Genomic DNA, 17,443 nt, shown 5'->3' with positions numbered 1-17,443 from the left:
TTCTATAAACAAGAAACTTGATTAAAACCTCAGTGAAAACCCAAGAAAAGAGAATATAGGATCCAATAAGAAAGAAAACAAACAGCAGGGCAGAACAACTGACTAAAAATATCTCGGACTTGATCTGCAAAAGAACCAGTTCTTCCACCCCCTCCAAAAAACACACTTCATCCCACCTCCATCACCAGAGATACGCCCCAGAAAAAAAATAGGAAAAAAGACCTTTATGCTCTTCAAAATTTCTCATGATTTCCCACCTGAAGACCTATCCTCATATGATTATGGGGATTTAATAAGTAGTACGTAGCTAGCGGTGACAACTGCTAGGGTAATGGCTTTGACCTTCCCCTCCAACAGACGTAGGGGCCTCTAGTGTTACCCAATTAGGTAGGGTAAAGATTTACCTTACCCCTACCCTATAGGGTATGGGTAAAAATTCCAATTACTTGGCAGGGCAGTAAGGTGGGTAAAGTGTGGTTAATTGTACTTCAACCTATAGAGTATGGATAAAAATTCCAATTACCCGGTAGGGCATTAAGGTGGGTAAAGTGTCGTTAATTGTACTTCAACCTTTAGCTATAATGGTAAGCACTATCGAATATATTTGGGTGGGAAATGGGCCAGTGCCTATAGGCTTTGATAGGATGGGTTATTGGCTTACCGGTTAAATGCCTACTTGGCTATTAGGTTGGGCTTCGGAATATGTTTGTGTATGTAGTTGACATTATACTGATATACATGAAAAATTCTTAATTGCCTGACCTAGATAGGTAAGTCGGTAAACGTGTAGGGTAAGACTCATTACCCTTACGCTCCCCATTTCACTAGACGGGTAAACTCCTTTTATCCTTACCTTCCCCATTTAGCTTATAGGGTAGAGAATCCTACCCTTCCCTCCAATGCAGGGAGGCTGTGGCAGGTAACAGATGCCATTGCCGGCCCTATATTTAGCTGGATTCTTTAATGTTATTTTGTGCTAGAACTTTTTACTTTTCGGGCTTTTTAGAATGCTTCGAATCCTGGGATTCTTTTTCTTATGCAACCAGAATAGGCTTGAGTTCACTGATCCAAATTTCTCTCTAGTTATTTTTTATGTCATTGTCACTAATAATTGATCATTAATAGTACTATGATGATGATGATGATGATGATGGTGATGATGATAACCACAACGACAACCAAGGATCCTAATCATTATGCTGATTTCTTTCACATGATGATCTGACAGCACCTTAGTCAGTCCCCAGAAATGCACAAAATTTCAACAGCCGCTTATCCACCAAATATACTTGTGCAAAATTCAGTCAAATTAAATGCTTTCGGGTACTAAATATGGAATAGAAAGCACTGTTCAATCCCCCAAAGAGTAAGGATACAGAAAAACATCAAAGGGAGTAGTTGAAACTGTAGGTATACCTTTCAGGACTGTCTGCTGCAATGTAAACCCACTAAGGAACCTTCGGTTAGGAGCGTAGCCTTATTCATCTTCCTTTTTCCAATTGTACCAGTTTCATTTTTTATCCTATATATCAGCATGCTCTATTTATTATAAGTTGAGTGAATTGACTGATTGGGCCCATCATTGGAACCCACTGATAGAGATTGCACTTGCGATGGTTATTGATTTTCCAAACCCTATGTCATGATGATCTACTGCAACTAATTTTTTATTTATCAATTGTCTAGTCCATATATGTGACTCCGTCTTGATGTATGTTATGCGTATAGTTCACTATGTTTTCTTCTGTTTACTATTTTTAATGAGATATTTATGTCTGCTCTCAGGAAATTAAGATTGCTGACAACAATGCCAGTTATGATGCTGAAAGTAGAGACGCTCAATTATTTCGGGTACAAAGGAGAGAAAGTATCATTGGCAAATCAATTGACAAGCTAAAAGAAGCTAGCACGGTATGAATATTGTGACTTTAACTAATTAAGGGTAGTCTGTAGTATATGCAGTAACCACGGTCTATAAACATCGGAAACATGCAGGTTTTGCTAAGATAGGCAGTGAGACCTATAAGTTGTCTCCATGGCCAAACTAGGAGATCTACATGTTAGAATTTGAGTCTGATTAATGTAGGGCTGGGTCTTAGACATCTATAAACTAACCCACAATAGGATCTTTCAATATTGTCAACAATACAATCTGTCACCAGTTCCAGCAATTGAATTTAAAGAAAATACCTAACAGTAGGTGAACATTAGGGTGTTTCAACTGCTAGAATTATTAACATTGCTTAACAGCACCCTTGGTTGATGTCCATCCACAGAAGAAACAACAACAACAACAACCTCAGCCTTATCTCAACTTAATGGGGTCGGCTATATGGATTCAACAAAACAAAGTAGGGAAAACTGAGGTCTAACATAAAAGGATGAGCAATGCAAACTGGACAATGACAAATGAAAGATAGAAGGTAAAAAAAAAATGAAAATGTAGGCAAGAGGAATGAGGCTCAGCCCAGCCAGTCAGGAAAATCTCAGCTAAATGGGGTTTGCTACATGGATCCTTGGCCTCCAAAAGGCTCTATCCGAGGTCATACTTGGTACAAGCCCTAGACTGAGCATGTCCTTCCTCACAACTTCTCCTATGGTCATTTTAGGCCTGGCCCTAGCTCTTTTGACTCCTTCAATCGGGATCATATCACTCCTCCTTACTGGGGCCTCCCTAGGCCTCCATTGAACATGACCGTACCACCTCAAACGATTCTCTTGAAACTTGTCATTGATCGGGGCAACTCCGAAGTCAGCTCCAATACGCTCATTCCTTACTGACTGATAACAGAAATAGTAACTAGACTGATAACAGAAACAGTAACTAGACTGATAACAGAATATAGGTTTTTGACTAGAAACTGACTGATAACTAGACTCTTCTGATGTGGTAACCAGTCTAGTCGAGTGTAGGGTTCTTATGATGGGGTGTCTCTTCAAAATCTTAGCCAAATCTGTTGCCAGGATTTACAGATATCAAGGAAACTCAAAATTAGAAAGTAGGCTTCAAAATAGTAACTCACTGTTATAGCCAAATCCAGCCATTGTACTGGGTTGAACTCACCATCAAATAGAGGGGAGGGGGGGGGCTAAGAAGGGTATTTTACTGTCAAAATTTGGGCTGCAACCAATGGACTGATCTGGAGTTCCTGGTGTTTGAAATCGGCTGCAGAATATCCCCAATACAGTAGAACCGCAGTGAAGAGATTGCACTCTCAAGGACCAGCTTTGTTGGATCTTGATAACCGAGCCTTCAGTAGATCAGCAACACTTAACAGTGGAGAAACAAACCTTCGACACTTTCTGATCATGGATCTAAATCTTGGTCAAAACTGACAGAAATCTCCAAGTTGTATCGGTTTCGGACCTAGCCGAAACGAAACCCATGGTTGAAACTTGGGTTTCGACAGGCCCAAGGTTTCAACCCAGTGTCGAAACCTTGAAACGAGATCCAGCATGTCATGGTTTTGGGCCTGACCGAAACCGGCCTCGAAATCGAGTTTGCTTGTTTATTGCAGGGTAATGAAAATAGAAACAAAACTCAATGAAGAAGAAGAAGAAGAAGAAGAAGAAGAATACGATTTGGGGGGGGGGGAGATATGACCAAGGCGTCTCATCTATGGCCTGGGGCTGTCTCTCGTAGACCTCAAGGAATCTCTTCTAACTCTCTCACATAGCAACATGGCATCAAATCAAACTCCATTAACTTCTCAAATCATGTTGAGCACTGAAGGCTCCTACAAATAAATAGACTGCTGGTAAACTAACAAAATAAGGAAAGTAGCTAAAAAGATACCCCACGCATAGTGTAGGGCTTTGTACAACAATTAATAATAAAAGGCAAGAAAACAACTGAAATCTACATAACTAAAATCTAATTAATGTCTATTAACTGAAATAGTAACTTTTAAGGTTTAGTCTCGGTTTATATGTTCTGTCAGTCTTAGTTATGGGGTTAAGTTGTGAGGGGTGTTTTGGGTATTAGAGGGGTATTTTACTTAGAGTCGGTGGGCTTAAGTTGTAATTGGTTTTCTATTCATTATAAATAAATCCCTTACCCCCACAGTTTGAGTAGTCTGTTCACAACTCAAACTGTGGGCAGGATTCCTCTCCTCTCTTCTCTCATACAACTTCTCTTCCTTCTCTTCTGCTGCTGGTTGTTAATGCTTTGGTATTGTCACATACTCACATGGTATCAGAGCAGTAAGATCCGGTGGTTACCATATTCTTTTTATCTTGAGAATCCTCTTTGGATTTCTCCTTTTTGGTCCACAGCAACTAATGCGGTATTTTTTTTCTTTTCTACAAAGCTTGATGTAATGAAGAACTAGGGTTTCCTACTGCTATGAAGATCCTACTCCACCAACAACTGAAGCCTGCAATATGCTTTTTTTGTTTTTTTTAAAGGTTTCTGGCAGAGTTTGCTTCTGCAATTACTTTTGACCTGTCCATCAGATCAACTTAATATATTAGGGCATTGAATCCCTCTCTAGATAGGTCCTTCGACCTTGGTATGAAGCTGATCCAAGCATCTGCTGCAAAGTAATTTAAACTCTCCTGGCTGGCTGGCGGTACTCTGTTTTTTTGGTACTTTCTGGCAGAATCGATTTTGCCCAGTTTTGGAGATCAATCAATCAGATCTTCCTGATATTCTAGGGCATTATTTCCCTCATTAGTATGGTTCTTCAACCTCAAGTTTGGGTCCGTTTGACCATTGGTTTTTGTGTTATTAAAAATCACCCAAAATCTGGGTTTTCAAGGATCTCTTCAAGTTTTCAGGTAATTCTGAAATTATTCACCAAACTCTGCGATTTGGTTGCAAGTTGCTCTCACCGCAGGTTGTTTTGCATTGTGATTTGATTTAGGGAATAATCAATTGGCTTGTGTCAATATGACAACAACCCTCTTTATTTATATTAGAAGAGAATTGGTACAAGTACAAGGATACCCTTATACTCATATTATAACACTTACCCTCAAGTTGGTGAAGACCCTTAGTGAAAACATCAGCTAACTAATTGCCGGACTTAACAAAGGGAACACAAATAGCGCCCTGATCCAACTTCTCCTTAATGAAGTGACGGTAAATCTCCACATACTTCGTCCTATCATGCTGAACTGGATTATGAGCAATGCTAATGGCTGATTTATTGTCGCAGTACAACATCAGTGGGAGCTAGACAGGAACACCTAGGTCTATAGAAGACTCTAAAGCCACAATAATTCACAAATACCATGGGCCATAGCACGGAAACTCCACCTCTGCACTAGACCTAGCAACCACAGCTTGTTTCTTGCTATGCTAGGTGACAAGATTGCCACCAACAAAGGTACCATAATAGGTCGTGGACCTCCTATTATCAGGTGAACCTGCCCAATCCACATCTGTAAAAGCCTCAACTTGCGAGTGATCATGAGGCGAGAAAAGCACACCTTTTCCTTGAAGGAAACTTTAAGTACCACAAGATACGAAACACAACCTCCAAGTGTGTGGAATAGGGATCATGCATGTACTGACTAACCAGACTCACGGCATAGGCTATGTCTAGCGGAGTATGCGAGAGATATATCAATCTCCAAACCAACCTTTGATATCTACCTCTATCAACTGGTTCACCATCCTTGCTCTTGAGATGAGCGTTAACCTCCATAGGAGTATCTGTAGGTCTGCATCCTAGCATCCCCGTCTCAGATAGGAGATCAAGGGTATACTTCCTTTGAGAAGAAAATACCTCATGTGGAACGAGCAACTTCAATGCCAAGGAAGTTTTGTAGCTTTCCCAAATCTTTAATCTCAAACTCCATCCCCAAATAGGCCTTCAGTTTGGATATTTCAGCTGGGTCACTCCCAGTGACGACACTGTCATCAACATATATTATAAGACTTGTAATGTGATCGCTTGACCGCTTGATGAACAACGTATGATCAGCATTACCTTTGTTTTTATATCCCACTGATACCATAGCCTTATGAAAGCGTCCAAACCAAGCTTTGGGTAATTGCTTCAGCCCATATTGCGCCTTGTTAACAGCCTTAGGAATTGAATGCTTGAATGACCTCAATCGATCATCCAGCCCCTTATTTATAATAATCTCAAATTACAATCAAAGTATGAATTCCCCCTCAATCCTATTCCTATTAGGAATTCCCACTACAATTAGGAATCCCAAATAGAGATTGGATAGAAGGGAAAACACAGAAAAGAAGAAAAAAGTAAAATATAAAATAACTAAAACAATAAGGACTAAATTACCCTATCGGGTAAAGTAGCCCATCTCAACACGCCTATTTCAGTTTGCAAACTTTCCCTTAAGTTTCCTTGCATGAACAACCAGGGAGAATCTCCATAAACACCTCCTCCTCAAGCTTGCCATGAAAAAATGAGTTCTTGACATCAAGTTGTTCCAATTCCCATCCAGGTTAATTGCACAAGAAAGGATAACCCGGATAGTATTCAGTTTTGTGACTGGAGTAAAGGTCTCCTGGTAATCAATCCCATAGGTTGGGGTGAATCCACTGGAAACAATCCTGGCTTTATATTTGTCCACTATTCCATCCATTTTTTGTTTAACTGTGAAATCCCATTTGCAACCCACATGTTTCTTATATAAAGGAAGAGACACTAACTCCCATGTGTCATAATTCCCAAGCGCCTTCATCTTTTCAATCACAGTGTCTTTCCATTGTGGATCTGCCAAAGCCTCCTGCTAATTATGAGGACAGAGATTTGTATGAAATAACATGAGAGAAAAGGGTGTTGGGTACAAGTCCTATTTCCTTTTCGGATTGCAATAGGTAAATCAACAGAAGGATCATTAGCACTAGGAGGAAAAGAATTACCAGACGAAGTGGATCCTAGATATGAGGATGGCGGTTGGCTGGGTAGAGTAGGCACAGCGGTGGTGGTATCTACTTGCTGACTCTGAGAACGAACATAAACTTGTAGTGGTCTAGCACTTGTCTCCCTTTTATTGTCTCCCTTTGAACTGGGAGGTCCTCCTTCTCAATAGAAGAATCCTCGTGAAACAACGGACTGTTAAGAGGTAAGACAATTGACACATCTTCCCTAGGTATAGCACTCTCCCCCTAAAGAGGTGCCGATGATGAGTAATAGGCTTTAGACTCATGAAAAACCACTTCCATGGTTACCAACACACGACAAGATGGTTGATAGTAAAACTTATATCCTTTCTGTGTAGCTGAGTAACCAATAAAAATGCTCTTGAGACCCCTGGGATCAAGTGTGCCGTGAAGACTATGATTCATGGCGAAGCAAATGCAACCAAATATTTTTGGAGGCGTGATGAAGGAAGAAGAGCCTTGGTGCATATCAAGGGGAGAACGAAAATGCAAAACCTGGGTGGGCATCCTGTTGATGAGATAGGCAGCTGTAAGGATGGTCTTAATCCAATATTGAGCAGGGACATTCATCCCAAACATGAGGGAGCGAGCAACTTCCAACAGGTGATAATGCTTTCGTTCCACCGCACCATTCTGAGCAGGGGTATCAACACAACTGGTTTGGTGTAGATTACCCTAATCGGCAAGATAAGATTGGAAGGGTCCTTCTATATATTCGTTACCATTATCTCTTCGAAGAATCTTAATTTTGGCATCAAATTGTGTCTGAACCATGCTGTGAAACATTTGAAAAATCTCAATTTTATGGTGCAACCCAAGTAGTTCGTGTATGGCAGTCAATAAAGGTGACAAACCAGTGATAAACAGAGACACAGTGGGCAGGCCCCCATACATCAGAATGAATCGAAATAAATGAGCAGTGCTTTTATTATCTGAACTAGGATAAACATCATGGGTTTGCTTCACAAAGACACACGCATCACAGAAAAAATTATTCGGATTACACTGCTGAAATAAACTAGGAAAAACTTTGGCTATAGTGCCAAACGGAGGGATGACCCAAACGCCGATGCCACTGATGTAACCCAGATAATGCGGATTGTGTAGAATCTGTTTGATGTGCCTGATTGATGATCTTTGAATATGAAGGAAGACCATCTTCTAGCAAGTATGAACGACCATGAACTCTATCACTGCCAATTGTTTTCGCCGTCACCAAATCCTGAAAGACACAATGGATTGGAAAAAACGTGACTTTACAATTCAAATCATTAGTGAGACTACTAATGGAGATAAGATTAGTAGAGAAATTAGGAACATATAACACAGAGGATAAAGATAACAAGGAGCAACACTGAATAGAGCCCTTTCCAGATACGGAGAGGGAACCATCAATGGCTCAGACGCTGTCTTTATCTGAACATGAAGAATACTTAAAAGAATAAACTGGGGAAACCAGCCATATCGTCAGTAGTGCCTGAGTCGAATATCCAAGGACGGGATACAACTGAGGCACAGTGACCACCAAAAGGAATACATGAGTGAGCAAAGTTGGAATCTGATGTGATTGGGACAGATGCCTGAGAATCAGTAGCTCATCCTGTGATAAAGAGACACCCATGGGTGGATTGGGTGCAGCATCCAGATGTTTCAGTATGGTGTGCATGAGACTGGTTGGATCGACTACGTCCACGTGAAGTTTAGATGAAACAGTGCATCTTTGTAACCAAAATTTTGTTGCTTCTGGGTTTCAGCTCCTGTTTCGTCTCGGGCATGTCGAAACTAGCGAAATAGATTTCGGCGAAATTTTGAACTATGGTTCTTTCGACTTAAGCATCAGGAAGGAAGAGGAAAGGGGGAGGGTCGAGCCCAATTTGTGTGGGTGTATTGGTGATAGTTTTAGGAAACGAAACAGAAAAGAAAAGGAAGAAGTAACAGATTGATGTGGAGGGGAGAGAAGATGAGGAAGAGAGAGAGAGAGAGAGAGAGAGAAGAAAAACCCCAAGTCGTAGGGGAGAGAGAAGAGGTCACACGACCTTATTTTTTCTTTTAATCTGGCCTACCACACCGGTATAGTAAACAAAACCCAAATTTTCTCATTCAAATCTGTCTTTTGCTTGTTACAACCATGTATTTAAAGAAAATAATAGACTCCTACCTAAACTCTAAAACTGAAATAGAATCCAAAAAAAACTAGCCTATCTCCTATAACTTTAACTCTAATAAAAAGATAAGTAAAAATTATAAAGTATCCCAAAAAAATAGAAATTAATAAAATCCTAAATATCCTACTAGACCAAAGACCCAAATTTGGACCCGGTTCTCAGTTTGGGTTCCTAACGGGTTTGGGCTCATCCAAGGAAGTGCTCCTGCACCACTTTACCATGCGATGCAACCCACTTGTCTTGTAGCTTCCATTACTTATTTTGCCACTTCCATGAATTCATGCGCATCGCTTTACCAGAAAACTACGGAGTGAAGAGAATGCTTACAAAAATGAAGAAAAAAGCAATGGCCTTTACTCACATTGGGGCACATAGAGGCCCCCTAATGACAGACTTAATTAAGTTGAGCTCTATTCAGTTCTTCAGTTTTAAGCACCTGAATGGTGTTCCTCCTTATTGAGATTCGTCTCTTGAGATCCTCCTTATTGAGATTCATCTCTTGAGACTATCTTTAGACTGCAACTACTGCAATTCAAATAAAAGTACATCAGAGATAATGGAGGCTCTCCTGGCTAGTGTTACAAAGGATAGTGTTGTCATCCACATATCATAGGTGGAAGATAGATAGTCTTTCAGCTTTGCCCCTAAAACCTTCTAAGCACTAGTAGGCCATTGTTGCAGGGATGATTAAAATAATGTTTTTGGATATAAGGAGACGTGAAATTTTGATAATAGTGGCATAACATTGGATTGGTTGATCAATAAAGAGAAGGGGTTAGTAGTTTTTCAAGATTCAGCTAGGATTTGAAGGTTGCTAACTAGCAGTGTGTGTGTGTGAAGGATGGAGAGAGAGAGAATTGATTGAATGGAGAAAAAAGCAGTGACAAGTGAGAAAAAAACCCTCTAGTATATTATAATCGTTTAAGTTTAGTAGTTGATAAATTAGAAAAGAAGGAAAAAATGTTATGATGTCTCCATTTGTTCTGTTACCTACTCCAAAGGGACAATTATTTATTGATCATAGAAGGCTGGACATTAGCTCCGTATAGAACTTGGACCAGTCAAGTTTTATCCTCTAGTGGAATGTGGCTGATGAACTTGACAAAGCAAGTAGATGAACTTGAACAGGATATCATTGTCACATTAGAAAATTTTATACCCTCACTAAGCATATAACATTATGCTTTCCATACTTAAGAATTTAGTGTTTTTTAATCAGGGTTTTGTTATTTCGCTAGTGGAATGTGGCTGATGAACTTGACAAAGCAAGTAGATGAACTTGAACAGGATATCGTTGTCATATTAGAAAATTTTATTCCTTCACTAAGCATATAAAATTATGGTTTCCATACTTAAGAATTTAGTTTTTATAATTAGGGTTTTGTTATTTCACTATTTGATTCTATCTCTTCCATAAGAGGTTCTACGTTTATAGGATTATGAATTTGATCACTTATGCTGGACTACCATTTCAGTGATAATTATCTCATTTTTGGATGAACAGGATGTTTGGCAAGGTACACAGCTTCTAGCTATTGATGTAGGTGCTGCTGTGGAGTTTCTCAGGAGGGCTCTTATAGGAGATGAACTAACAGAAAAAGAAAAGAAAGCACTTCGGAGAACCTTGACTGACTTGGCTTCTGTTGTTCCTATTGGCATTCTCATGCTTCTTCCTGTGAGTATTATGTTATTTTCTTCTCTTGTTCCAATGATTAATCTTCAGTTTGTCTGCTTTGTTCTGATGCAGGACATATTTAGGATCTTGCATGTAGTGGGCCCACAACATAGGAGAAACATAAGTTTCTTCAAATATTGCCTCTCCCAACCACAAAGATTCAGCAATAGTTGAAGTTTCAAAATATCAATTAAAATCTCAGCTACTGCAACTCAGAAACAGCAGGGAAAGTAGGACTTAAACTTTTTTTTTTGGTAGAAAGTAGGACTTATCTGATTCAAGTAGAAAAGGAAAACTAGTTAGCTAGAACAGAGTACTCTTATGATATTTAGCTACTACTAAATCCAAAGTCATGTACACAGCTCCAACTTTGTGAAGAAAAGTCGTAATAATGACTCAGCTTCCAAATTTCATCAATGCCAAAAATCACCGTGACATGCATTGTATATCACCTTACCTTTTTATAGGCTTCCAGTGATTGTAAAATTAGTAACACTTCTTACTGATTCTCTGATTGCAGTGAGACTTGCTAAAACCTAGAAAATAGCATTTAGAAAATACCTGGAACCAACTGAATTACTAGAAACCAATGTAAGATTCGTCTTTCAGATTTTGAATTGTAAGACTCAAATCTTACTATTTTGTCCCCATCACAAATTTTACAACTCCAGTGAGTTCTTAACCTTTTCCCGAAACAAATAAAAATGGGAGAAATAACGCCACCCGGTTGCGCGAGACATGCCATCCCTGTGCCCTGACACAAGGGCGCGCGAAGTGATCCCCACACCCCTGGTCATTTCCGGGGTTCCAAGGGGTGCGGTAGTCATTTCGCGAGCCCGTGTGTCAGGATGTAGGGTCGGCATACGCTGCGCTACCGGGTGGTGTTCTCTTTCCCAATAAAAATATACACTTCTAATGTAGACTTTAAATTAAAGCCTTTGAATTAATCACTCGAACTGTCCTAGTGGGGAAATTAAAGCCATCAAATTAGAACTCCTAATATAGAAATCTTGCCCCTGCAAAGTGCCAATATATTGGTCAACTTTCCTGAAACAGCTTGGGAGCACAAGATCTTGGTCTTCTTGGAAATATAACTACATAAGTTTTCAAACAGCCCCAAAATTCTCACCAAGTAGATAAATTTTGACCTTGCAAAATAGCCCCAAATCGATGAAATGGGCCCTAACAAGAGCTCACAATAAAAGCATGTTAAGATATGTACCACATGGGTTGTTAGTAATTAGTCATGATAGGGAGAGTGTCCCTATCGTGAAATAAGTTTAGCTTAATTCTTGTTGTAGTATTTTATTATTAGTTTAATTCTTAATTTTTCTCTTGTAATTAGACATCGGCTCTTAGTAGGATTTCTACTAAGAGTTTAATAGCTTTGTTAAAGGAGCAGGGTACCACGATAGACCAAGCTGAGTCTATTGTGGTTCAGCTACATTCTTCCCATCTTCTCCAATCTTCTGTCTATAGTCTTCAAGCATTGGTTACTGACTGGTTATTGATTTGTCCTTCGTTTCAAAACACAAGAAAGAGAACGGTATGATGCTTCCCTCAAGATAGAAATGTGATTCTGTGCTTCAATTCTTCTTTCCATGCCTGTGCATCTCCGCTCTCATGGAAGGAAAAAACATTTGTTGAGCCTAGTGGTGCTTCTGTATCTAATTCTTCTCTTCATATATTAAATAATGTGATTATATAGGTTAGGTGTTTGATTAATGAGGGTTTATGGAGCTAAAACTTTACTACTGTTCACCATGTTCACCATGTTATTGTTATAGTATCAGATTTAATATAATCAAACCAGAATTAAAAGATGGAGAAGAAGAAGAGAAAAAGAGCCGCTAGTCTCCAAGATGAGTGAGAGACTGCGATAGAACTTAGAGAGCTATCGCTGGCCTGTCCCTAATATATTTATAATTTCATTAAATTATGTTTAGGCCAATAATGCCCCTACATAAAACGATATTACAGAAAACTAAACAATAAGACTGAAATAAAGGGAAAAGACTAAACTGCCCCTAGTACTAATACTTTAACACTCCCCCTCAAGCTGGAGCGTATATATCACCCATGCTCAGCTTGTTACAACAAGAACGAAAACTAGGGGTAAATAAAGACTTGGTGAACACATCAACTAATTGATCAGACGAAGAAACAAATGGTGTCTCGACCAATTTCTTCAAGACGGCATTGCGAACGAAGTGACAATCCACCTCAATATGCTTGGTCCTCTCATGAAAGACCGGATAACTGGCAATATAGATAGCGGCCTGGTTGTCACCATTCATCTTCATAGGAGTTGGAACCAGAAAGCCCATCTCAAGGAGTAGTGGCCGGATCCATATCAACTCAGCAGTTGTATGAGTCATAGCTCTATGCTCTGCTTCTGCACTGGACTAGCCAACCATGGTCTGTTTCTTGCTTTGCCACGTAACCAGATTACCTCCAACAAATTTACAGTATCTTGTGATAGACCGACGATCACTAGACGAACCTGCCCAATCTGCATTAAAGTATGCGACAAGCTCCATATGTCTATTGAGACGATAAATAAGCCCCTTCCTAGGAGCATCCTTTAAATGCCGAAGAACCCGAACAACAGCATCCCAATGGGACTTACAAGGGGATTGCATGAACTGACTGAGAATCCCAACAATATAAGATATATCTGGCCTAGTGACAGTCAAGTATAACAGCTTCTCAACTAAGCTTCTGTAGGAACAAACATCCTTAAGGGTTTCACCATTATTAATCCCAAATTTGTTATTAAGATCCATAGGAATATCCAGTGGTTTTGCGGCAAGCATACCAGTATCTGTCAAGAGATCTAACACATACTTCCTCTGAGATAGGTTGATCCCCTTTTTACTTCTAATAACCTCAATCCCAAGATAGCCCATCACTGCTCGCCTATGCTGGACCTCATTAGGAAAAAACTTCAACTTTGGTGCTTTGCTGGGCATATCGGGTTTCTCTCTTGGTTAGTTTCCGGTCAAATATTTGGGGCTTCCCTTGATTCCAGCCAGGCTCACAGCCCATCACTGCTCGCCTATGCTGGACCTCATTAGGAAAAAACTTCAACTTTGGAAGGGCAAGTTGCTTTCCTATGCGGGCCGTCTAGTTCCCATCAAGTCTGTGCTCCAATCTACTTACATTTATTGGACGGGTATTTATGGTCTTCCATCCTCAACCATCAAAGCTCTAGAGTCTCTTATGGCTTCCTTCCTTTGGAAAGGGGCTGAAACTACTAGATTCCTTCACCCCACCAGCTGGGCTTCTGTTTGCCTCCCAAAGGAAGAGGGGGACTTGGGTCTCCGCCGTATAAAAGATGTGAATTCTGCAGGGATTATCAAGCTTATTTGGAAGATAGCCTCTAAAGAGAACAACATATGGATTGACTAGCTTTCCTCTGGAGTTCTGCGATCTGATTCTATTTGGACAGTCTCTTCCTCTTCAGATGCTTCTTGGGTTTGGCGCAAAATCCTTTCTCTCAGGTCGACGGCTCTTAAAGCAATTCAGTCCAAGATTGGAGATGGTTCCTCAACTGCCCTTTGGCTGGATCACTGGCTCCCAAAGGGTATCCTCATTCACTCGGCCAGCAACAGAGCTATATATAGTTCTGGCCTTAGCAGACAATCCAAGGTTGCTGACATCTTATCCAATGGGGATTGGTGTCGTCCATCCACCTCCCACCCGGCTCTTCTGGAAGCCTGGAATGTTTTGCCCTCCATTCCTAGAAGGACTGGGAGGTGCGATTGTGTTTCCTGGACTCCTTCACCCTTGGGGATTTTTAAATCAAAAGATGCTTGGAACCTTGTACGGATTAGAAGTGATCTAGCCCCCTGGAGAAAGCTTCTCTGTTTCAAGGGCCACATCCCTCGGCACAGCTTCACTGTTTGGCGTGTCTTCAACAACTGCCTCCCAACGCAATCCTTCCTCCGTCACCGCCAGATCCCAGTCTCCCCTTCGTGTAGTCTTTGCTGGAACGCAACGGAAGACACGGACCATCTATTTTTTGAATGCCCGCTTTCCTTGGTATTTTGTCATGACTATCATCTTATTCAAATTTCTCGACTTCTCACCTATTAATTCATCTCAACATGTGCACCCTGAGATGTGCTTTTTCTTGATTGCTCAGCCTTCGCTTCATGAAGCATGATTTCACGATGTTATTTGACTATATTTTCTGTTTTTCAAATGTCGACATTGACCATTTGTCTCCCATCTATGCATAGACCCCCTGAATTGAACTAGTGGCCATCTTCTGCTGAGTTGTAGTTCAGATATAATTCCAACAGCTCTTTTGAACCATTAAAATGCAATGTGGAGTTCTGGCTGCACAAAGTAGAAAGAGATTTACCATAATTCAGCTCTTTGATTCCCAATTCTTGTGCTTGTGAATCACTCACATTTTCTACCATTGTAATCTAACAGTCGTGATTACTCAGTATGTTCTTTGGATTTTGACTATCCAATAGGTAGTATCCAATTTAGTAGTTCTGACAAATGCGGGTAAGGTGATTCCCAACTCTCTCTCTCTCTCTGTTGAGCCACTGGGCTCCTTCAGACGTGGGGGAATGATGATGTGCAGGGTTCAGTGCTTCCACCCAGAACCCCAAAGAGACCTGAACTAGATGCTACCATCTTCCCACCTGTAGTTGAGATACCAACTCACCTACTACTTGAGATATTATGTTGTGCAGCCATATCATGCATCACTGTTTAGAGAATTCTTATGGATCACAGATCGGCTTTTCAGGCTGTGAAGACTTTCAAAAATTTTAAATAAAATCAAGCATTCAATTAAAATAAATGATGAGTGGTGCAACCGGAAATTTCGGGGTTACTGCCATACAAGCAGTGTATAATCATTCATCAAAAAAAAAGCAGTGTATTAATTTATCTTGTGCAGTCCAATCTGTTTTTTTCTCCTTCTGAATGGACAAGGAATTATGAGCAATGATCCTGATAACAGGTCCCTTGGAATGATCATCCAGTTGTATTAGGGATGCATAAAGTGTATTAAATTATCTCACCTAGTCTTGTGTTGGGATGCATAAAGTGTTTATCAATTATCTCACCTATTCTTGTGTGATCAAAGTCAAAACAATGGCTCTTTGTAGGACAGTTCTCTATCATTGTTTTGTATCTTTGCCTCAAGGTAAATTACAGTTGAGTAGAAGCGGCTTTATGTTGTTCCAGTCTCATTGTCAACCTTTCTTTAAACCACAACTTCATAATTTACAGGTTACAGCTGTTGGGCACGCTGCCATGTTGGCTGCTATTCAAAGATATGTACCAGCTCTGGTATGTGGCTTCTAATCCTAGCATCTGCAAAAGAAAATGCTTCCTGAATCATAAGTATTTATAAAGCTCCAACTGTTTGTGTTTCTGCAGATACCCTCCACATATGGTTCCGAGAGGTTAGATCTTTTGAGGCAGCTGGAGAAAGTCAAAGAAATGGATTCCAGCGAAATGAACTCTGATGAGAATGCGGAGGATAACAGCCTTACCAGTATCAACCCTGACAATGTATAACCATCAAAATGAAGTGCGTCTTCAATAGGTCAGGATTATCACCAGACAGTTGTTTTCCCAGTTATCCCTTTCTTTCTGTTGTGGTGATTCTGAAGCCCTTTGACAACAGATGGTCATATATGTAGTTCATTCCTTGTATCTGGCAATCCAGGGCCGCACCAATGAGTTTTGAACAATTGGAAGCGGCGTGCCTCGCTCGCAGTGGACTGAAGGATGCCCATCTTTTCTGAACTCTGTTAGATATGTAATGTTGAGAAACTGGACCCTTCTTTTTTGCATCTTTTATCTATTCAATTATTTCAGAAATGTATAGATTATAACATTTGTGATCCCTGCAATTTCAGAATTTGGGTTCATGAATTTACCTTCTCTATTGTAAATTAGTCTAGCTCGAGTAAATGTAAGGTGCTCAGTCAAAGTGCGCATTAATAAATTCTTCTCAATTTGGATTATTTTTCTTCATCCTTCCTAAATTTCACAACCCTATAAAATCTCCATTTCGGTTTACTTGGTCTTAAACTCTTATAAATTAATGAAGTGTGCTTCTTCTTGTCACCAAAGCGATGAACTGAGGAGTTGTAAACCTTCTTTTTTATTGCTCCTTGTCTTTTGTAAGTTATAGAGAAAAGGGGTTTTTTTTTTTTTTTTTCACCATTATGTCACTATCAGGAGCTATTATTGCATGAGAAATAATGCAATCTTACCCTCACTGAAAAAAAAAAGTGTTAAAAGGGGAAAAAAAGTTAAGGTTATAACTTCTTTTTCACCAACCTTGGTTACAAGAAGATTTTCTTATAAATGAAACAAGAAAAAATATCGTTCCTTTATGTGGCAAAACATTCAAGCCTGGCCTGTCCCGTCCCGTCTCAAAAGCATCTGGTATTCCTCAATGAAACTTACTACTGCCTGGTTAGGTGAGCTTTTACTGTTTAGCCTTGTTAAGAATGATAAGTGATGGGTGCTCAGTCTTACTCTCATATGGTTACAATAACAAGAATCATCGAGGTCCATTAGTGAGTAGAGAATTAAGCACGGACATGCATGAGGTGATAATTGCCCATTACAAATTGACCATGTTTTGTGTATCTTGACTCCTATCGACAAATTATTTGATAATATTGTGCTCTAAATTGCATCAGAGAGTTGCTCATAATCAGGTCAATTGAATTAATTGTCTACTTTATTTTAGTCAAA

The 17,443-nt window shown here is 39.9% G+C and overlaps 2 protein-coding genes across 2 annotated transcripts in view; both read left to right on the top strand.

Annotated features, from left to right (window-relative positions):
• LOC122670904 overlaps positions 1-16,386 on the top strand; it is a 40,455-nt gene extending 24,069 nt beyond the window's left edge. The window contains exons 5-8 of the mRNA XM_043867931.1: positions 1,786-1,911; positions 10,532-10,702; positions 15,959-16,018; positions 16,109-16,386. Of these exons, the coding sequence (XP_043723866.1) occupies positions 1,786-1,911; positions 10,532-10,702; positions 15,959-16,018; positions 16,109-16,249 (498 nt within the window). The 3' untranslated portion in view covers positions 16,250-16,386. The remainder of the gene's footprint in view (positions 1-1,785; positions 1,912-10,531; positions 10,703-15,958; positions 16,019-16,108) is intronic.
• LOC122670896 (cationic amino acid transporter 7, chloroplastic-like) overlaps positions 1,390-17,443 on the top strand; it is a 51,723-nt gene continuing 35,669 nt past the window's right edge. Inside the window, exons 1-2 of the mRNA XM_043867923.1 lie at positions 1,390-1,394; positions 3,777-3,780. The gene's annotated coding sequence lies outside the window, so the exon portion shown is untranslated. The remainder of the gene's footprint in view (positions 1,395-3,776; positions 3,781-17,443) is intronic.

The sequence above is a fragment of the Telopea speciosissima genome, chromosome 1, assembly GCF_018873765.1.
Source record: "Telopea speciosissima isolate NSW1024214 ecotype Mountain lineage chromosome 1, Tspe_v1, whole genome shotgun sequence".
Lineage (NCBI taxonomy): Eukaryota > Viridiplantae > Streptophyta > Magnoliopsida > Proteales > Proteaceae > Telopea > Telopea speciosissima.
The sequence above is the reverse complement of the archived record's forward strand: the minus strand, read 5'-3'. Positions and strand labels throughout refer to the sequence as shown.